The sequence below is a fragment of the Ambystoma mexicanum genome, chromosome 13 (genome assembly GCF_040938575.1).
Source record: "Ambystoma mexicanum isolate Mex_15411 chromosome 13, UKY_AmexF1_1, whole genome shotgun sequence".
NCBI classification, from domain to species: Eukaryota; Metazoa; Chordata; class Amphibia; order Caudata; family Ambystomatidae; genus Ambystoma; species Ambystoma mexicanum.
Window position 1 is genome coordinate 246,391,966 of NC_090938.1, and position 22,598 is coordinate 246,414,563.

The 22,598-nt window shown below is 49.3% G+C and overlaps 1 protein-coding gene across 5 annotated transcripts in view; it reads left to right on the plus strand.

Moving 5' to 3' along the window:
• Positions 1-352: 352 nt before the first annotated feature.
• The window catches only part of LOC138521145 (heterogeneous nuclear ribonucleoprotein C-like), a 64,134-nt gene continuing 41,888 nt past the window's right edge, over positions 353-22,598 (plus strand). For 2 of the 5 annotated variants that reach the window (XM_069633723.1, XM_069633724.1), the window contains exons 1-3: positions 507-752; positions 10,856-10,877; positions 12,585-12,857. In XM_069633723.1, the coding sequence (XP_069489824.1) occupies positions 12,617-12,857 (241 nt within the window). In that variant the 5' untranslated portion in view covers positions 507-752; positions 10,856-10,877; positions 12,585-12,616. Of the gene's footprint in view, positions 753-10,388; positions 11,389-12,584; positions 12,858-22,598 lie in introns of all 5 variants that reach the window. The other 3 variants (XM_069633720.1, XM_069633722.1, XM_069633721.1) reach the window with 3 other exon arrangements.

Below are 22,598 nucleotides of genomic sequence, written 5' to 3' on the forward strand. Positions count from 1 at the left end.
TCGCATGTTCATAAAGCTAGTTATTACAATGTCTCGCAAGCCAGGAAAAGTCGTGTTCCAAGAGAGAGGACAGTCATTGAAAGAGTAAATTACGGCATGTAAAGATGTGCACGTACGCCCTCACAGATTAATAAAATATATGATATATGCGCTGTTTGAAAGCGAATAGAAATGGCAAGCTGACAAAATGGCGGACAGTGTCAGCTGTCGCGGGTTTTAACCGAACCGGAAAGTCGTACAGTTCCAAAGAATGAAAAGCACACCCAGCGGTCTATGCCCAGCCAGTGACACATCAACAACGCGTGTTTGGCGTAGGCAGAGGACCAATAAGCGTCGCAAAGCAGTGAAAGTCATCGGTTACGATCCCCCGCTGGGGTAAGCTCAGCAGCCAACCTATCAGAACGTAATGGTTATATATCTATCAACAGACGTCCAAGATTGGTTGTAGAGTAAAACGCGGAGTCCCGCCTCTTCCCTGTCCCGCGCACTTATCCTCTACGTCGATTGGGGACAGGTATAGAGCGACATAGCTCACCACCAATGACAGTTGTAATACCGGGAAAGGGGCAGGTCGAGGAAGACGAGAATAGTCAGGGAGAAAAGCACTAGCGGCCATTTTGTGACGCAGAAGACAAGAGCACAGACGGTCTTGAAAAGTCTGCGAGAGCCGCACCGCAAGACCTAAAGAGGGACACAGTCAGCGACAAGGCCCAACTCTGTTGAGTCGAAGCGCAGCCGGAAGGCTTACCCCGGTGAGGAGCAGCTGAGCAATAGCGAGACATCTATCGAATGCAGTTGTGTTGTAGTTATAGATCCTGTGGGAGTGAACTGGCTCCGGGTTGGTGCGAGGTGCTGCTTGTTGGTGCTACTCGACATAGAGCAAATCTGTGGAGGGGCTAAGGGCTCCTTGTACTTCAATTATTCAATTCGCAGCAGGTTTCCGGGTGAAATAGCTTATTTGGACTGTATTTGACTCTTATTTTAACTAAAATGTTAGTTGTACAGTTGGCGAACACCTGCTTTATCTGCAAGCTTAACGTTACGCGATGACACTGTAAGGTCCGTAACAAACCGACTGGTAAGAGGGCCCTGCCAATTGGAAAAGAGAACGTCTCCGCCTCTTAATAAGACGTAATTTCGTAAATGGGCCTGCACCTGCCATTCGGGGTAGCCTATTCAGTGGATTTGGCGGGTTGTGGGCCCGTCATTTGTACATTCACGTTTGCCGTAAATTTTTTACTTTGTTGCTGCAGTGATCGGTTGTGTCCTTCTCATTTACAGGACGTTAAGGATTTGTTGTTCGTCGTAATCTGTATATCCTTTAATGCCGTAGTAACTACCATCTGCCACTATTGCCCTATCGAACCGCGCGCACCGAACCTTTTCTGTTGCGTCTTTTGTAAAATATCCTGGTCGGACAAGTCCCGGCAACGTATCCGTAATGAGTGCCGACAAGCCAAAGGGCAGTAAAAAAATACCACAAACGTAAAAAGTTCAAACGTGCGTCGTTACGCGTACTGTCCTGGGGTGTTGCCGGCCTAATATGCCGACACATGCAAACGGTATTTGGGTATGTATGTTTTATCAAAGTACCGCTAGTAATGGGCAATGCTTACTATAAGCCGCAAGCTGACTCTCTACTAATGAGGCACCCGAGTGCGATCAAACTATTTGCCCGTGATCACACACTTTGTTGCTGAGCAGAGGTTTCGTCCCGGTCTGTCCCTAGACACCTGGTAACGTCACTCTGAAAACCACTCACGCTATTGTTATAAAAACACAAGTCCCAGTTCAACTCTGCAAGAAACAAGCGTTTTTAGACTAAGACCCAAGGATGAGCTGTTTTTCCTTTCACTTGAAATATGAAAAAATGCAGTTTATAGATATCTTCATTGGAAAACAAATGTATCGGTCTGTACGCTCAAATGGGTTTTTAAACTAGCACACAGTTGAGGTGCACGGTTTAAAAATGGCCCAGTCTCAAGAAACCCATCCGCTGGCTCAACGTCTGCCTCACATTCATCCAGTCATGGATGTCAAGTGCTTACCTGAAGCTCAACCCACTCAAGACTGAATTCCTACCGCTGACCAACAAAAACAAATAACCTAAGCATCCAGGCCTGGTATTGCTATAATTGCACGGTCTTCACACCCCAGTCGGCCATCTGTTCCAAATCATGTGGGTTCTACATTGACAAGACACCACACACCTTCAAACAGGACATGGCCAGGAAGACACAACTACTTGGTACCAACTTTCCTGTGGAGAATCTAGCCCTTCATCCGGGAAAACATTGCTCGAGCCGTGGTCCCTTCCCACCAGCGACTACTCTTGTACACCAATACCCCCTCCCCAGCTTCGAATTACCCAGATGTTCAAAGCATGTTTTTTTTGTTTTTGTTCACACGCGGCAAATCGCATGTTTTTGTAAACTTGGTCTTTTTGTTAACCAAACGTACGTTGACCACAGGTTTCGAGATGCAATGATTCAATTTAGATCTATGAAAGGAGCCCCACCGGTGACCGTGTCTCTTGTTTGCAAGCGTTGTTAATTAGTGGTGGGCGAGTCAAACATACCTATGTGACAATGTGTGCTTTTGGTGGTTTGTATAAATGAAAACTAGGGAAAAAAAAGACCTTTGATGCAGCATTGGTTCTTTGTAATGAACGAAAATGTATAGCTGTTTAGCTTGACACAAACCCTATCATGCACTACTTATGGCTTCCGAGGCAAACGGCTGCCATACAAATATACCTATGTGGCATTCACTTTGTATATAACAAACCATTAGAGATCTATAGTATACGTTTTAAAGCATAATGAATGGTGTACACAGGACTACTAGTTTGAAACGTTAACCTCTGATTATGACAGCTCCGAGTTACCCAGAGGTAGTTCCTGCTTATTGGGTGGTGTTGGATGCCTTTAGCTCCTTCCTGCTGCCAACTCTTTTTAAATTCTTGCCCCATAAAATATACACAGCTGAAGTTGGTTCTTCAATATTTGGTACTGAACGTTTGGCACTGAGAAGATGTGCAGGGCTTGCAAAATCTACTAGCCCACGGTGAAAGGGCGAGATGTTTGGTTGCGGTGAGTGGCTATTGCTTCACTGCACATGGTTAGCCTTTGTGTAGCAGTATTGTACCATAAAGTGCACAATTTTACAGAACGCACTTTTAGTTCTCATGGGCCAAGTATGTACACGAAGGGACTCAACCTGCAGGCTTAGAGTAATTTTAAAGACATTACAAGACCCAATAGATTTAAGGCCAGTAAAGTGACAATTGGACCTGCTGCTTCAACTCCCCTCAGTTTGTCAATATAGTGGTTTTGTAATACTGGCGTGGATGTGAACAATACCATATGTAATATTCTCACTGTTCATATGGCCTTTATAGTGGGAGATATTGCTGTTGGTAAATATTCTCAGGTGTAAGGTCAAAAATGTGTATTTGTTGACAACATTGTAAGTCCGACATTTGTGATTTATTAAGGCTTACCTTCTTAGTACCCTGTGCCCTAAATCGGAAACGATGCGTGCTAAGTCACCTGGGCAATTTTGTTTTAGTTGTGACGCATTTTGGCATATTTAACAGAATATGGAAATCTTAGTTTGGCTAGTAGTATACTGTTGAACGTCTGTTAAAACTGAGGAAAATTAGGTTGGATGAATAAACAGCTGCGAGCCTTGATGGTGCTGTTGTAGTTACTGAATCGTTTGAGTTGCTCATGATATCTGTGTCCGAATGTGTTCAGTGCAATTGATTCGTCAACTCTAAACGTTGACACCCACAAATGGCAGCTGATCCATGCCATTTTTGTCCTCTACTTGTCTGGTATTCTCGGGAAGGGCACAGTCGAGACAGTTTGCAGGCACTGTTGTAGATCCACTGCCATTGGATCCTGGTGCCCACTGTACGTCTGTGCACTTGTAGCAGCATGGGCCCATAGCACTATACTTAAGAATTCCATCATCACAAACTTAGGCCTTTATGAGAGTAATGTTGGTGGACCACTGCACTCCTGGTATTGATATGGGGCTTCGCAAAAATTGGGGAAAAGCTTGTACTGCCCGACATATTTATCAGCACAGATGCGTAGGTGCCAAGGCTTTCACATTCATGAGCTCAGTCCTATATTACTGCATGTACATTCTGTTAACCCTGGCAGTTCTTGTCCAGTTTGCGCACCCGGTACTCTGAATCTTCTCTTTTGAATCGGATGTCTGATTGTAAATTTAACCTTTTTATTTAAACATTCGCCGTAGAACGAGTAGCACAATTTCCTATATTTGAAGTCCTGCGTGCGACATGACCGGCCAGTGGGGGGGGGTTTCTCGGGTAGGGTGGCAGTTGCCCACATGAGGTCATGATCCATCACCCCCTTCTCATAACTAGCTTGTTCAAATCGCTCGCCTGCCCTTCTCAGACGAAATCTTCACCTTTACCCGATCTACAGAGAACCACACATGAGTGACTTGTTGCTGACATCCAACTTGCTTTCTGCCAAATTAGCTGTCTTTTTAACGTCTTCCGTTCTCATGCCGACAACCACACTCAAAGCATGCTTTTCGCACGAACTGTATCGATGGACCTTAAATGGTACTCTTCCCCCTACACCCAAAGGCAGCACCCTCGATGTATCCTCCCGCATCACATGCGCATACCATATCCCGACTCAACTGACCATGCTGCCGTCCCCCCGTGGATCACCCGCCTTACTGCATCCCACAACGGTCACACTAACAGCCCCCTCATTCGGCATTGCTCCTTCAAACCCTTCCCAGTCAATGTGCTAGACACAACTGTGCACACTTCCCCCATCACCAGTCCTCCAGTTCTTGTACTGGGCCTTTTTTACACATTCAAATCTTGTAAATACAACACCTTGTTATCTTTCTATGAGTACCATTTATGCACTATTTGAGAGCAGAGTGAAATGGGAAGGGCAAGTGACTTGATGGAAGCCTGAACTCTGCATGGGTGAAAGCAGCTCATACTTTTTTCTGTGCTGAATGCACCAGGCCTGTTAAACGGCACACAGCGAGAGGAATGATTTTGTTCAACGTCTGTTTTGGGTCTGTAGATGCTCTCTTAATGCATGTATATTTATTTCCTAGCATTTTAGGATTATAGCAACTTCTGGGAAGTATTTAAAAAGCATGCTTTTTAGTGAATGTCTACTTGCATTGCACCAGTATTTTTCAGAGTTCCTGTTTTTTGTGCATGTATCAATGGCAATGATATTTAAATAGGGCCTTTGCCAAGACGCTGCAAATGGAACATATTTACATTACATTCATCACCCAAATGAAGTTGCTTTATCGACGCCCATAACGATGAAGCTGCATCTGTGGTGTGTCCATACGCATTGTGAGTAAGATGTTACTTGTATGTCTTTGCTGTACTATTTTGACTGTTCAGTTCGTTTTCAAGTTTAGTACTACACCTATTTACAATAGTGGTCTTTAAACCTTTTATACCAATTCCCCCTGAGCGGCAACAAATTGTCCATGCGCCACCCCCAGTATCTGGCACTTCTCGCCCAATCTAAATCTTCCTGCCTCTACTCTCTGCCCTCTAAACAGGACTGCCAGACTTGTCCTTGGCCTCAAGTCCAGGGACCGTATCTCTCCAGGACTGAAATCGCTACACTGGCTCCCTGTGGCTGCGAGGATTAAGTTCAAAACCCTCTGCATTGTCCACAAGGCCTTGTGGGGCCTGGGGCCAAAATACCTTCAACTCTCCCTTCTAAATATCTTCCTTCTTGAGCACTTCGCTCATCCGCCTCCAACTCCCTCAGGGTCAGCCGCTTCTCCAAGCAACGAGTTGGGGGGAGATCTCTCTCTGCAGTAGGGGCCTCCCTCTGGAACAGCCTTCCTGCCTCCCTGAAACTTGAGAACCATCTCCGGTTCCGGAAGCACCTCACAACCTTCCTCTTTGCTTCTGCTTTCTCTCCCCCTCTCCCCTGCTAAATCACTGAAACTGTACTGAATCAGCAACTGGGCCACTCGCCAATCTCGGTCCTTGGCTCAGCCACTCTCCCCTGCGGGACTGTCTCTGTATCCCTACAGCCCCCCTTCCCAGCACTTGTCTGCACTTACCTTGCACTTGCCACCAGCTGGCCCTTACTATTGCTCTTGTTCGTTACTAACCCTGTACTGCACTTTCCCCTCTCCCTTTTTCCCCCTCGCACTTTTCCCGTCCCCCTACCCATGCACTTGCGCAATCTGGATGACACCTGGCCTAGTAGGATCGTTGTCTGTCTCCCCTTGTTCCCCCCTCCCTGCCTCGTCGCGCCTTGAAACACTTAGGCGCGTTACAAATGCCATATCATATCAATGTCGTCTAGGTTCATGTCAACTACCACGAATCTGTTCTGCATTGCTGCCCTATCTGTTTCACGTTTTTTGTCTCCTGGAATTTGCTGCACACCACCCACCGGTGCATCTGGGTGCCCCGCAGCAGGGCGATGTAGGCGTGACGTGCATCCATGCAGGGCCGCCTACGCTTGCCTAGTCTGTCCCGTTAGGGTGACATGCAGGAGATCCTCCTGTACAGACCGCACAATCCAACACCCCCACTGCCACCATTAGGCACCTGGTAGCAGGATCCTTTCATCATCTGATATTGGACGGGTGAGTTTAGTTGTCGGTGCGCCTTGAAGAAATTAAATGAAAACGTTGTGAGCAGTGTTGTAGCCTTATTGGGTGACACGTATTTCGGCAAGGGAAGAATTGCCTTTTTCAAATCCAGGCCATATTCATTTCCGCAGATGACAGCTTAATACAAAGAGATTGTAAGTCATGGGTTCAATCCCACCTCATGCAAAATGTCCTCTGGTCGCCCTCTGGACATTTGAAAAGGGCAATTTTTTTCCTTGCCGAAACAGTTCATCCAATATGGCTACAACACTAAAAAAAACTTCAATTAAAAGAACTTTAAGCAATTTGCTCACGTTTTCATTTCATAACTTTACGGCGTACTGTAAGCTCACCCATCCAGTATCATTTTTAACAAACGAGTGGAGGGTCTCTGTAGAAGCTTGCTTTGATGCGACGACTGATCTAAATATACACATATCACAGATATGATCAAAACCTAAATACATCCACCCACAACAGGTCGCGAGGTATCACTTCTGAAGGTCTCTACCAAAAAAGTCCCTCAACAGTTAGTATCCTTTCATTATCTGTTCTATGTTGGGTACCCTTGCTTTGCCTTGCATGGGTTAACTCCATGATTGTTTGCATTGATGTTGTCCTGATTTCCCTTTTCTGTGAGTGGAAACCTGAGCAGCACCTACTCTTGTGGAGCTAATTTTTGTATTCCCCTGAAATCACATTTACACTAAATGGGAGTAAAATAGTCCCACCTCCAAAATCTTATCTGGTGCACTGCCCACCACATGGAATTGTTCAACCACTCTGCTATGGTAACTGGACACGGATGAGCACCCCACCCCCTTAATACCTGCAGTGCTAAAGACAAAACCTTCTCCCCATGATACACTTCGAGCTTGTCGCTTGCCTTGAATAGGTGCTCAATACAAACTTGGGGGTACAGTGACTCCTGCCTCCTTGTGCTCCTTAACCTCACAGCTTTATTCTACACCAGTTATCACTGCATCCTCTCCTCGCTGATTGGATGGGATTCTCTGGTACTGTTCTGAATTAGTCCTAGGTGATCTACATTGGCTTCCCGTCCAGGCCAGGATATTGTTAAAGGCTACATGTGTATAACCTGCAAAGCAGTCACAAGTAGTGCACCTGGCGGCTAAGCTCCACCGATATAGTGGCACGCAGGAAACTGACCAACCTGCAAATCGGGTGGAGTAATATGTGACGTATCGGAATTGGCTATGATCATGTGAGAGGTGCCATTGACCCATTTCCAAATGGAGTCCAAAGAGTAAAAACGAAATTGCAGTTAGATTGAATGCGATCTGCAGAAGATTGGCAGGACCGCATACACTATGACTGGAGTTAGACATTTGGCAACACTTTGTGGCGTGAGATTGGCTCTGTTAACATTAAGTAGTGTGATTGTGAGAGATTTGCTGGAACAGAAGTGGAAAAGCATTGTAGCCGTATTTTAGTCCACATTTCTTGAGTGACTTGTAAATTCCAATCAGATTCCCACAGGTTAGTTTAATGGTAGTATCAGTGGGCTGGTGGGGAATGGAATTTGGATGCGTTGGTGGAGTGAGTGTACAGAATTGGTTGCAAATCTTTTGATGGAATTTTGTGTAGGAGGTACAGCTTTAGCAAGTAGTTCAGTGAAACTGGAATGTATTATCCACATTCTAGTGATTTTACTGTGTGCTGAATGGTTACCTCCAGTGCGACTTGTATAACCTGTGTGTAAACGTTTCGATGCATTTCTGGAGGGTTGCCTTTGTTGCTTTTGCCATTTTACATCCTCTGAACCAAACAGTTGTAAATGTGCACCCTAGAAAACACAGCCATAAAAACATCTCTTGTAACGTGTGCAGTTAAGACCTTCCTCAAGGATCCTGGGGTGGTTTGGGCAGGAGTCATCCATTACTCCCAACAACTTTTTAGAATGACTAAATACAATATTGGATCATTCTAGCTCTTGTGTGGCCCTTGGGATACATAATTTCTACAAGATGGCAATTTCATTTTGACACTGAAGGATTGTGCCAAGTGATCTGCTTAGGGTTCCTGCGCAGTCCCTGCCCAATTTTGAAATGGGGCAGAGTTTAAACAGTTTTCGGAATAGGAAGTTGGGATTGGCAAGTGATGACGGTGGAGGGACAGAGGGGTAAGTGTGCTTTTCAAAGGTATGCTCAGTTAGATCAGTAAAAATGCCACATGCTTTTACAATCCAGAGCAGCCTGTGAAGCAGACATCTCAATCGTGCTGATAAATTCTCCCTCCAAAAATGTATATTGCCATAGGTTTGCGAGCTAGCCACTACACTAACCGTCCCTCTTAACTATCCAAACAGCACTGAACTATGGTCTTGATGGATTTTTGTAACAGCTTTTTTATTGGCCTCCCATGGCATGCACTTGGCCATCTCCAGATCATCCAAAACGAAATGGCCGGGTCTCATGGCCGTAGCATCTCTGCTCTAAAATGCCATCATTGGGCTTCCATTTGAGGTCTGGTCAAAACTGTCATCTGGCCCATTGCCCCCTTTCTGGTGGCTGTTTTGCTTCTAACACGCAGTTTCGAAGTACTCTCCTTCCCATCCAGTTCTCTTGTGATCTGGCATGCCTTTCAAAGTCTCGTGGGAACCTGCTTGTAACAGTTCCTGACACAGTCCGGAACGAGGATAAAAAATGGGCTTTACGTTCTGCAGAGGCTAAACTGTTTGCTGCTGCGGGACACTGCTTGGACATCCAGGTGTTGCATCCGAATTGACTTTTTTTTTCTTCAATGAAGTTTGTTTTGGCCATTATGTGGCGTTTTTTCGTATCCCCGCAGTGTCAGAAGTCCATATGGCAGCATGTCCCTTTTACCTGATAAAAGCTCCTATTGGGTTACGTGTCTGGTAGAGGGTGTTGAGGGCCGCACAAAATGTACTGTGACTGTACACTACAATGCTTTTCTAAACGGTGAGCGAGGGTCTAATTGGGTAATTAACTTTTCTCAGTACGCTGTGCTAAAACATGTTTAAAACTGAGCGGTTTTCAATGAACGACATTTGTTTTCTTAACTTTATTAAATTGATCTCTTCTACGGTGTTTTTGGCTGGCTTCTAAGGGCCCTCTTGCATTGGGACAGTTTTCTCTAACCTTCATTCACTAGACGGATTGGCTGCTTTTTAGTGTGCCCAGTTTCTGCCACTTATCTTGGTTATTAGTGCTGCACATGCCCTGGAAGATTGTCTTGGGTGGTAATGAATGGTAGTTTGTGGGAAGTCTCTTTACTTGTCTAAGTATTGTGATGGTTCTTTGTTAGTGTTGGGGCAGACTTCATTGGTTGGGAGGTTTTCAGCTCCTGCACCCCGGGAGTCTTGCGAATCTGAGCAGATTTTGACTCCCCGGGCGCATAATGAGCTGCTCAAACATAACCTAGTGAGTAAGCAACTCTTAAGGACTGTATAAATGAGAATCCGGTTGCATCTTGCGAGGAATTTAAGTTTGAAACACAAGTGTGGTTGCTCCTCTACCCCAGAGGTTGTTCTGGCTTGCTGGGTGATAATTTGGGGCTGCTCTTAAGAGCTCTTGCTCCAGTCCTTTTCATTACCGTTTTCTTTCACCTATTGTTTTGCCTCGGTATACAGTTAATTGTATCTAAAGTGGGCTCCTTCGGTTATGAGGTGATATGTGAAGGTCCCTCGATCTGTCGTTGGACAGATTTTGGTGGTCTAAGGCATAATCTTGACTCAAAATCTTCCCCTTCTCCTTTTACAGGGCATCCAGGTGACCGGCCCCGAATCCTGCTCAGTGGAGCTATGCTGAAGCACCCTTCCCACCCCTTGACCCCTTCCACCCATTCCCATGATGCGGTTATAGTACACAACTCTAGGCCGCCATGAAGCACACGTGCTGCGCCCCAGAGCCCACCTAGTTTGGTGTTTTTACAGTTTTCACAATCTAAATGTTTGAATTTTGTTTTTAAAATGGATTTTTATTTTTATTTTTAACTTTTTTTTTCCACAGAGGGGGTTGAGAAGCCCGTTTTACTGCAAGTCCTCACCTGCTTTCTGGTGTTAATGTGCATAACTGTAGCCTCAATCCTTCCACGCCCCCTGTTTTTGGGGGTGATGGAAACTCCACTCTAGGGAGAACAAATGTTAGATTTGATGAGTTTTGCAAATATTTTTTGTCACGGTCCTTTTTTCTAATGTAGAATATTTTTATTTTTTCTTTTTTTACAGTGTTTTTTGATCGTCAACTACAGTAAGTCTCCCTTTTATTTTTACAATTTTTTTTTACAACTATTTTTCCTGCCTTTCCAATTCCTTTTTATGGCTGTTTGTTGTTTGCTGGTGTCTCTCAATGACTGACTTTTTTACAGGCCCTATTTTTCTGACTTGGGTACAGTAACCTGCTGTTGCTGAAGTAGGTGGGGTTAATTTTTAAGTTAAAATGAAGTTTACCATTTCCCCCACCCCCTCCAGTACACCGACCAAAACATGAACTAGCTTTTGTTTTTCTGTTTTTTACGTTTCTGCCTTTAGAATGTTAGTCTATTTTTATTTTTCTCTAGATGTATATTTTTGTTTTTTGAATGTGCTCAGCTGGTATTGCTACTGTCAGTCCCTAAATACCTTCATAGGATGTCCCTCCCAGACTTAGCCCCTGGCCTTAGGAGCCCCTCTTCTCCCATCTCCCCTGTCCTTGCTACCATGGTCACCTGACTGCAAGCAAACACGAAGCCTGGCCAGCAAGAGTCGTCGCCTGAGTGATGGTAAGAGGACATGCTTGTATTGTGACCCTTTTGAAGATATGGAGTGGTGATGCATTACTGTATGCTGGGTGAGTGTGGGAAGAGTATTTGCCCTGGGGAATCTTGTACTGTCTTGACGCAGGTGAAGGCTGTCCTGTGTTGCTTTGAGGTGCCATTAGTGTCTGGTTTTCCAAGTAGCACAGCATTGCAGCCATATCTGTTGGTGTAGGTCATTTGTAATCTTTCCAGATTATTAAACAAGTATGCACCAACATCCTAATTTGCAGTATCTTCTCACCAACCTGCATGTTCACGGCTGCTTTAAATGCCAGCCCTGCACCTTCATTCACTGATATCCCAAGGTATGGTCATTTTGTATGGCTTCCTGTTTCAAAACGTATTGATACGTGTAAATTAAGGACTTCCATGCAGAACTATCATACTATAAACTAGTAGAGATACACGTTTTGTTCTCAGCTGTAATGGGTGTTTGGGTGACTGCTGTGTCCCTCAATCTTTTATTAAATGCGTAAACTACAGATAAGTCTCTATGCATGGGCCGGGATTCAACCCTGTGTTGCTCTGCGTTGTCTTGCTTCCTAGAGAAACATCCCCCGACTAGCCTCCTGGCCCTTATTACACATTAAAGTAATCCAAATGGAGGATCATCACATAAGCTTGCATTAAACAGGTTTTGGTTTAGTCACATTGGCTGGCTATGTACATGTATCCTTGTCCTGCCGGGGTGTATCCTCGACCCCCCAGATGCTTACAAGGCAGTTATTTAGGGGAAGACAAAGAATGCTTGTATAGGAGACTATTCTTTTTCCATCCTAAAGCATAGATGGTGTATGTTGATGCAATGTTGGTGGTCTGCTCTCTTCAGGTCTCCCAGGCTGCTTGGATAATAAATGGGTCCCAGTGTGGCATGGTGGACCCTATGCCGCGCCTAGTCTAGCTGTTTGCTTAAAACTACCAAAAGCATCGTGTTTGGGGTTGGTTGTCGGGCGGGGTGGGTCTGGCAATTTGGGTTTTATGGAAGCCTGCAATTGGCTTCCGTGCAAATTCGGATTGCATTGAATGCCTGGCAGAATAAGAGGTCATAAGCATTGTCTCCTCAAGCAGTCTGGAATAATTGGGGGCCCTCTTTTGGTATAGCATGTCAACTCTCATTTCCTTTGCATGCTTGCACACATAGCTTTGTCAATTTGTTTCAGGTCTGAAAATTGCGTCCCCGGTGAGAAACCTGATGGCGAGCAACGTCACTAACAAGACGGACCCTCGCTCGCTTAACTCGCGTGTCTTTATTGGGAACCTGAACACGCTAGTGGTGAAGAAGAGTGATGTGGAGGCCATCTTCTCGAAGTACGGCAAAATTGTTGGCTGTTCCGTGCATAAGGGATTTGCATTTGTCCAGTACCTCAACGAGCGCAATGCACGCACCGCAGTAGCTGGCGAGGATGGGCGAATGATTGCTGGGCAGGTTCTTGGTGAGTATCCTGGATCTGTTTGAGATTCAGCAAACCATGTATCCAACACATTTGCACTATTAAACTGGTAGATGACATTTCCGAGTGCGGTTGATTGCTGAGTTGGATGAACCTGTAGACACTTGATTTAAAGGAGAATTGTATGGTAAACTCCCATTTCCAAATATTTTCTGGATGGATACCAAAATTGTTTGGTGGGTGTTGGCTCAGTGTAAGGTCGAGTGAGTTATCCCCATTTTTTATAAATTGACTCAACCAAGTGAGTCTGTGCTTGCTTAAAACTTAACCACAGGGGGTGGGGGAGATAGGCCAATCTTGGGGCACATGAGCCTTGAGTTGAACGTCAATGTCACTGGGCCTAGTAAGATTGTTGTTTTTGTTTTCCCATGTGCCCCTCCCCTGCCTCGTCGTGCTCTGAAACACTTTTCTATGAGCGTAATACCAATAAAATATCTATCACCCTGAGCAAATCTAGCTTGTTATAACCTAAGCCGACCTAGTTAAACAATGTAGTAATGCATCTGCCCCATCATTGGATCTGTTGTAGATTCACACACTTCAGCTATTCCCATTCAATCTGGACTGCTGGGTAAATTAAAACTGCAGCAGACTATGCAACTTATACACCTCATTATGAGTCACTTGCAATGTGGCTAATATGGTGGCCAATCCCGAGGCCTTCATCTGATTCTTTACTTTCTCCAGCATGGGGTCTGGCATGGATTCACATGCTCATGAATATTCCCCGTCAGGCCGGGAATCCTCGGTATAGAAAAAATTAGTATGAATATTCCCCGTCAGGCCGGGAATCCTCGGTATAGAAAAAATTAGTATCAGTTTCGTTTCTGATCTGTCTTTCTCAGTAGTAACCAATCACTGGTCTCTGGGTCATACTGCCCCCAGCCAATGACTGCCCTCTCCCTAAGCCCTGCCCCCGGCAGCCATTTTACCGCACGTTCAAGTGTTGGGAGTCCTCGTGCTGTAGCTCTCGAGCTTATGCTGCGTTTTCGCGCTTTTTTCAGATTTTCTCATTTTTTCGATTACATAGAGCGTCAAGCTCCACCGTTTCTACTTCCGATCACCGGGGATCCGTTTTGGAGTTTCTGCGCCCCTCAAGGGTGAAGATTTCGTCGAGTTACGCTTTTGGAGGATTCCACAAGTTCCGAGGCCTACCCTGGACATGGACCAGGAGAAAGGGAGCTCGACGCCCGGGAAGCTGTTCAGGACCTGCCCTGGATGCCAGCTTCAGAACGTTTTCAAGGAGGACGAGCATTCGTTATGCCTCTACTGTCTCCATGAGGACAAGACGCACAAGGAAAAGGACTGCACGTTTTGTGGGAACATGTCGGAGCGGACCATGAAGGATCGCCACCTCCGTCTCGCCAACTGGTTGGAAGGTAAGAGCCTGCCAGGCGAGAAGACGGGGGCCCAACAAAAGGCTAAGCACCGCGAGTCAGCGGGCACCGGGAGCGCCGAACGGTCGGGCTCCTTGGCTGCCAGGCAGGGCGCATCCTCCCCGGCGCCATTGACCACGAGCCAACGCTCTGGCTCGAGTAAGAGGAAGTCCGAGAACCCGGCGAAGCTTCTGGAGAGGCCCCGGTCGATCTCGAAGATTCCGGCAGAGGGGGGGCGAGCTCGGACCCACCCCAAGGTGAAGGCCCCAGGCGTACAGAAGGTGACGTTGGCCTTAATTCACCCTGCTAAGACCTGGATTGAGGATGTCGCCACGGCCCTGGCTCAGCCTGTGGAGGCTACACCAGTGGAGGCGCCCTCAGGTACCGAGTCTCCCTGCCACCGCGGAGAGTCTTTCAGGCCCATCGAGAAGACCCCCACAAAGTCCTTGTTGGAAAAAGTGGGGGAGGGGTTGGTGGCCGTCGTGGATACAGACACGACCTCCTGAAGAGCTCATCCAAGTCGTGGAGGAGGCCTAGCCCATCGGGAGGGATCCCGACGAGGGCGACTGTGACGCAGGCGAGGCTCCTCAAGAGCCGTTGTTTCCGGCGCTGCAGGACACCTCGGCGGCCATTTTGTCAGCCATCCAGTCCTTATGCTCAGAGATGAGGACTAGGTTGTCCCTCCCCCCGACGGAGGTACCTGCGCCAGACCCAACGGAGGAACCGGAGCCAGGACCTTCAGAGAGCCCACCACTTAAGAGGAGGGGGACGCATCCTGCGGCCTTCTCTGCCTTCCCCCTGGTCCACTACCCACGGGGATGATACAGGCATGGACACGACTACGGCGGGTACGGGTGACGACGGAGGTGACGACGGGACGTGTCGCCCCCTGCCCGGACATCCCCGCCCGACTAGATTGGATCCTTCCATGCTATGATTTCCAGGGCATCCGAGCTCTTCCAGCTCTGCCCCGAAGAAAAGAAGGAAGGGTTCCTTTACCAACAGCGTGTGTCTAAAAGGAAGACGGTCCTCGCCGTACCGCTTCTTGATGACATCTGGGATGAGGGGCTCGCCCTCAAGAACCCTGCCACGGCTCCTGCGAAGAGGGACCGGTACGAGAAGAAGTACTGGGTCCCCGACGCTGCCCCCTTGTGCTTTAGGGCGCAACCTACCCCGGATTCGGTCGTTTCGGCGGCGGCCAAGAAGAAAGCGGGGGGGGCATCGGCCTCGACTTCAAGCTCCCCGCCGACGGCGAGGGTAGGAAGCTGGATGCGATGGGACGACGGGTCATCTCATCTGCAGCGATGACCATCAAGGCGGCCAACGCCCTGGCCATCGTAGCCCGCTACGACAGGGAGTTATGGTTCAAGATCGCCCCTCTATTGGATTTCCTTCCGGACGCAGAGGACTGAGGCCCTGGAAATCTTACAGGAAGGTGAGATTGCCTCGGACCACGCCATTACGGGGGCTACGGACATCGCCGACACTGGTTTCCGTCAGTTGGGCAACGGCATTTGCCTGAGACGATGAGGGTGGCTCAAGGCGACGGATTTCCGCCAGGACGTACAGACCAAGGTTTTGGACATGCCCTTCGATGGGAACAACCTTTTTGATGAGTCCCTTCAGGCGATCAAGGCGGACACAGAGAAGGCCTGTGCACTGGGTGTGCTCCAACAGCGACGGCCGTCCTTTCGGAGCTCTGGAGGGTGACGGGGTGCCTCCAAGGGAGCCGGCAACAGTTCCTCTACGTACCGTCAAGCGGCAAGATCCTCGTCACGGGAGGCCTACAGGGGACGCGGCAAGTCAGGTGGATCCCGCCGTCGTTGCCAAGGTGGTCAATGAGGCAAAGCGGCCTCCAAGCACGATTTAACCGACCGTCGGGTCGGGCTCCCGCCGAAGCACCCCGGTGGGAGGCCGGCTGACGGTTTGTCGGCGTGTGGGAGTCCATCTCCACTGACCGTTGGGTGCTGGACGCCCTGGCCCTGGGGCACGCCCTCGAGTTCCACAAGAGGTGCCCCGCATTCCTCCCGTGGCCAGGAAGGAAAATCACGTCCCTCAAGTGCTGTTGGAAGTAAGGGCGATGCTCAGGAAAGGTGCCATCGAGCTCATTCCAAAGAGGCTTCGGGGCTCCAGAGTATACTCAAGATACTTCCTCGTAAAGAAGACGGGAGAATGGCGTCCCATCCTGGACCTGCGACGACTGAACAAATACATCAATGCACAGAAGTTCCGGATGGTCACCCTCCAGCATGTGCTGGGACAGCTGGAGGAGGGCGAATTCCTGTTGTCGTTGGACTTAAAGGATGCATACTTCCACATCCCTACTCTAAAGATACACCGAGTTCTCCATCAACTTTCCAAAATCCCACCTGGTCCCATCACTAGTCGCCCTGTTTCTGGGAGCACAGCTCGGCACAGTGGCGCGGCGGGCCTCACCGTCGGAGGAAAGGATAAAAATCATCCTGGGAAAGGTGCAACGTCTGCTGGCCACGGACGTGGTCAGAGTGAGGTCTATCAAGTCCCTCCTCGGAATGTCGTCCTGCATTTATCTGGTGCGCCACTGCAGACTTCGGATGCAGCCCTTTTAAGAATTCCTCGACGCCCACTGGATCCAGATGGGCAGCTTCGAGGGCAGGATCCCGCTCGACGAAGCGTTCCGTCAGGCGATACGATGGTGGGGTGTCTGCTCTCATCTGACGGCGGGAACAGGTTTCCTAGCCCCGGCCCACCAGGTGACTGACGACGGATGCCTCCCTGGAAGGTTGGGGAGCGCACACGGGGGTCTCCACTCGAGAGGCCTTTGGCTCCCGGAGGAGAACTCTCCACATCAACATTTTGGAGCTCGTGCAGTGTTCTGGGCCCTCAGGTCCTTCCTTCCGTCCCTCAAGGGCAAGGTGGTGAGGATCTTCACCGACAACACCATCACGATGTTTTACATTCGAAAGCAGTGCGGAACCAGATCCCCTGCCCTATCCAAGGAAGCCCAGGATCTGTGGCATTGGGCCGTCGCCCAAAGGATGTTTCTGGTACCCTTTCATCTGGCAGGGATAAACACCATCGCCGACGCTCTCAGCAGAGAGCTGCGCTCGTGCCACGAGTGGGAACTGCGCCAGGATCAAGTGGACCGACACTTCCGACGATGGGGCGAACCCCAGATCGATCTCTTCGCGACGGCGGCGAACTCCAAGTGCCGGAGGTTCGCCAGCAGGTTTCCCCAACCGAGGAGCATGGGCGATGCTTTCTCGTTCCCTTGGGACGGCCTGTTTCTCTATGCGTTCCTGCCGTTGCTACTCCGGCTCGTCAACCAGCTCAAGAGGTCCCGGTGCAGGATGATCCTCGTCCCACCAGCGTGGCCGAGGCAGATCTGGTTCCTGGACCTTCTGGACTTGTCAGCGTCCACACCAGTGAAGCTGCCGACGGACGTGGATATTCTCTCCAGAGAAGGAGGCGCCATTCTTCATCACGAACCAGTCGCTGAACTTGCAGGCCTGGCTCCTGCAGCACTAGAGTTTGGAGGATACGACATCCCGGCCGACTGCAGAGGTTCTTGCGGAGGCCAGGGCATCCTCAACTCTAAAGTGCTGCGAACACAAATGGAAGAGGTTCTCTGTCTGGTGCCGTGCACAGATTATTTACCCTCTGCGGATTACGGCCCCTCAAGTATTGCCGTACCTATTGTCCTTGGCCAAGGCTGGCCTGTCTCACGCTTCCATCAAGGTACATCTGGCTGCCGTCTCACGTCACACCAGAACTACAGGACGGGCGTCCTTGTGGTCTCATCGACTGGTGAAGGAATTTATGAAAGGACTGTTCCGATCATTCCCGCCGGTGAAGGCCCCTGCCCCGGCGTGGGAGCTCAACGTGGTGCTGACTAGGCTCATGGGGGGGGCCCATTCGAGCCTATGCATTCAGTGCTGTTGAAGTTTGTCGTGGAAGACAGCATTCCTCGTGGCCATCACCTCTGCACGACGAGTGGGAGAGATCCAGGCCCTGTCTTGCATGCCTCCATACTGACTTTTCACGACACGAGGATGGTGCTAAGGACGCACCCCTCCATGCCCAAGGTGCCGTCGGACTTCCACCTCAACGAGCCCTTGATGTTGCCAGTTTTCTTCCCGTCGCCGGCTGAGAGGACTCTGCACTAGCTGGATGTAGCTAGAGCGCTGAAGTTCTATGTGGACCGCGCAAAGAGTTTTCGGAAGACATCACAGCTGTTTGAACTTTGGACCTGTGAATCAAGGGAAGGCTCTCTTGAAGACTTCCATTTCCAGATGGCTCTCCGGCTGCATCATGCACTGTCACCGGTTGGCAAACCGACCGTTGCCAGGCCGTCCGAGAGCCCATTCGATCAGAGCGATCGCTGCTACTATGGCGTTCCTGTCTGGTGTGCCCCTGCTCGACATCTGCAGGGCTGCTACGTGGAGGTCGACGCACACCTTCACAAGATTCTACTGCGTCGACCGGGATTCCAGGGAGGAGTCCAGAGTCGGCCAGGCAGTGCTGCGCAACCTGTTCGCCTAAGGTGAGCTTGATGAGGAGGTAAGAGTTACTTAATGTTGAGTTGTTGTATTGCTTGATATTGAGCCTTTTGCCACCTCCCGTGGTTGTGCATGTGTATACTGCTATATATTATATTCATGAGCATGTGAATCCATGCCAGACCCCGTGCTGGAGAAGGAACAAGTTACTTATCTGTAACTGTTGTTCTCCAGCATGGGTTTGGCATGGATTCACATGCGAACCCTCCCCCCTACCCCTCTGCGGCTCTTCAATTGGTCATACTGCCACTTCACGTGCTACCAAATCTGAGGATGGCTGCCGGGGGCGGGGCTTAGGGAGAGGGCAGTCATTGGCTGGGGGCAGTATGACCCAGAGACCAGTGATTGGTTACTACAGAGACAGATCAGAAACGAAACTTTTACTGATTTTTTTTCTATACCAAGGATTCTTCGCCTGACGGGGAAAATTCATGAGCATGTGAATCCATGCCAGACCCATGCATTACATGTGAAGCATTTTTGAAGTTGGGGGGCAGGTGAATTTTGTAAATGGAGGGCGTGAATGTGTGTGCTTAATATGTGGCTGCAGCTAACTCTGCGAGGGAGCCTGAAGCAAACAAACTGGTTTGTGGAGGAATCTCTCGGTCTGCCGCCGCCCCACCCCAATTGCATTTTTAAATGGTGCATTTTACTGTACTTTAAGTGAATAATTGGGCAAAAAGCCAGTGTTGTGGAGGAGCTGTACGTCTTGAGGACACTTTTTGGACAGGATTTCATGTCTTTCCCCACAAAATATACTGGTGTATAAAACATGTTCATGCTTGCTGTGTCGTGCATGAATTCGAAAATGGTGATATATGGCATTTGCAACGCGCCTATACACAAGTGTTTCAAGGCGCCATGAGGCGGGGGGCGGGGCAAGGGGAGACAAAGATCCTACTGGGCCAGGTGTCAGATCGGGCAAGTGCATGGGTAGAGGGGAAGGGAGAAGTGCAAGGGGGAAAGGGAGAGAGGAAGTGCAGTACATAGTAGAATACAAGATAAAATAAGGGCCAGCTGGTGGCAAGTGCAAGGTAAGTGCAGACAAGTGCTGGGAAGGGGGGCTGTGGGGATACAGAGATCGTCCTGCAGTGCAGGGGTTGCCAGGGAGGCAATGCAGGGGAGAGTGGCTGGGCCAAGGACCAAGATCGGTGAGTGGTCCAGTTGCGGATTCAGTGCAGTTTCAGTAAATTAGCGGGGGAGAGAAAGCCGAAGCAAAGAGGAAGGTTTTGAGGTGCTTCCAGAGATGGTTCTCAAATTTCAGGGCGGCAGGAAGGTTGTTCCAGAGGGAGGCCCCTGCTGCGGACAGAGATCTACCCCCAACTCGTTGCTTGGAGAAGCGGCTGACCCTGAGGGAGTTGGAGGCGGATGAGCAAAGAGCTCGAGAAGGAAGATATTTAGCAAGAGAGAGTTGAAGGTATTTTGGCCCCAGAAGGCCTTGTGGACAATGCAGAGGGTTTTGAACTTAATCCTTGCAGCCACTGGGAGCCAGTGTAGCGATTGCAGTCCTGGAGAGATACGGTCCCTGGGCTTGAAGCCAAGGACAAGTCTCGCAGTCCTGTTCTGGATGAGTTGCAGAGGGCGGAGAGTTGAGGCAGGCAGATTTAGATAGAGGCTGTTGCAGTAGTCCAGCTTCGAGAGAACCAGGGCTCTGGAGACAGTGAGCTTCTGGGGGAAGGAGAGGAAAGGAAGGATACCTCTGAGGAGGTGCACTGGTAGTGACTTCTTAGAGACGTCGGATATGTGAGGAGAGAAGGAGAGAGTGGAGTCGAAGATGACCCCGAGGTTTTTTGCCTCGCAGGAAGAGGGCCAAGCGAGGCCGGCCAGAGAGCTGCAGGGAAGGAGGGAGTAGGTGTGCTGAGTAAAATCTCAGTCCTACTGGCATTAAGGCAAAGGTCATTGGCGGCGCACCATTCCTGGATAGCAGAAACAGTCTGAGATGAGGGAAGGAGAAGTGAAGGCCGAGGGTAGCCTGAAAATGAGCTGGTTATCATCCGCATAGCACTGAAAGTTAGGGCAGAGAGTGGCGATGCGGTGGGCAAGGAGTGACAGCCAGGGAGAGAGGTTAGATCCCTGGGGGACACCACAGGTAGAGAAAAAGATGTCTGAGAGGAGGGACCCCAATTGGACCTGGGAGGGTCGATTGGAGAGGAAAGAGGTCAGCCACGCCAGAGCCTGACCAGTGATACCCAGGTTATCACTGGGACGGTTGTGCAGGATGGCATGGTTGACAGTATCAAAGGCAGAAGAGAGATCGAGCAAAATGTGAGCACACAAAATGTTAGTCAAGGTTCGAGAGCAGGTCCTCACGGATGTTCAGGAGAGCAGTTTCCCTGCTTCTGGCAGCTCCGAATCCATGAAGACTACCAACAGATTCAGCATGGAGATTAAGCTGGGAGATGGCCAGTTTCTCCAGGAGTTTGCCCAGGAAGGGAGTGATGGAGATTGGGCGGTAGTTAGCCGGGCAGGAGGGGTCGCAAGAGGGTTTCTTAAGAAGAGAGTGCACAAGGGAGTGCTTAAGGGGGGGAGGGGATGGGAAGACTCCAGAGGCGAAGGAGTGATTGCAGAAGTCAGCCAAGGCAGGAGCCAGGGAGTCTATGTGGTCCTTGATGGTTTTGGAGGAACAGGGGTGGACCTGTTTTGACGACTTTCATAGATCAGACTTTTCTGGAAACCTCGTCAGCAGAAAAAAGGGGAAAGGCAGAGGAAGGAGGAGGGGTGGCTGCAGAGGAAGAGTAGGAAATAGAGGGGGGGGAGGTGATGGGAGAAGTGAGGACAGGATGTCCTGGCTTTTTGAAATGAAGTGAGAGGCCAGTGCCGTGCAGAGGGCCTGGCAGGGGACAGGAGGGGTTGAGACTGCAGCAGGGTTGGCCAACTCCTTGACCGCGTTGACCTAGTGGTTCAGCTACCCATGCTCCTTCACGCATTGTCATCCTCCTTTTTTCTTTTCCTACTCTCTGGTTGGAAGCGAGCAATTTAGTTATGCTGGGCGGCATCAAGCACTTGGTTTCAGATAACTGCGCAGATTGTTTCACATGACTGACATCTCGATGGCAACTATACCGAAATTTCACCCTGGCACAAATGGACCTTCTGCATAATAGGTCTGAGGAAGAGGAAAGGGGGGGAAAACACGGGGTGTACAGTTTCTTTAAAATACTATCTTGTGTACTAAGTTCCCTACCATGGAGTGTCTATAGAGACTTGAGACTGGATTTGGACAGGACTGATTAATCGAGAATGGGATTTTGGAAAAAAAAGATTGAAAGTTGAGACGAAGATAGGGCAATGGGAGGGGCTGTGATCTTAAGCGACCTCCCATGATGCAGTTATGCTTTGTATGCCAGCTGCACAGTGTGGGCCCATGTTGGATACTCTGCCATACCGGGTTAGCAGGCGGATATATTAAAACCCTCGGCCCCACCACTACTGGGGCGTGAGGAATATTGCCGAGTGACCACCACCACCTCCTTTAAGTCCAGGCAGGCGAGTCAAGCTGGGCCTGCCCATGCGCGCTAAGTCGGATGCAGCTGGGGCACAGTGGAGGAGTGTGATGGGTAGGTGGAATCTGGGCTGAGGGTCTTGCTCACACTTTCCTGCCTGGGTCAGCACCACCCACAAAAAAACAGCTGCAGAAGTGGGTTACCACAGGAAATGTGGACTGTTTAGCCCCAACAATAAATAGAAGCACTGTGACAGGAAAGTTGGGCTTCCCTTGTCCTAACTACCACTGAGGAATATCTAGTCAACCACCCATGGCAGAGCAGGGTCGAGTTCCACACTGCCCAAGAGTGGGGGACAGGCCCATA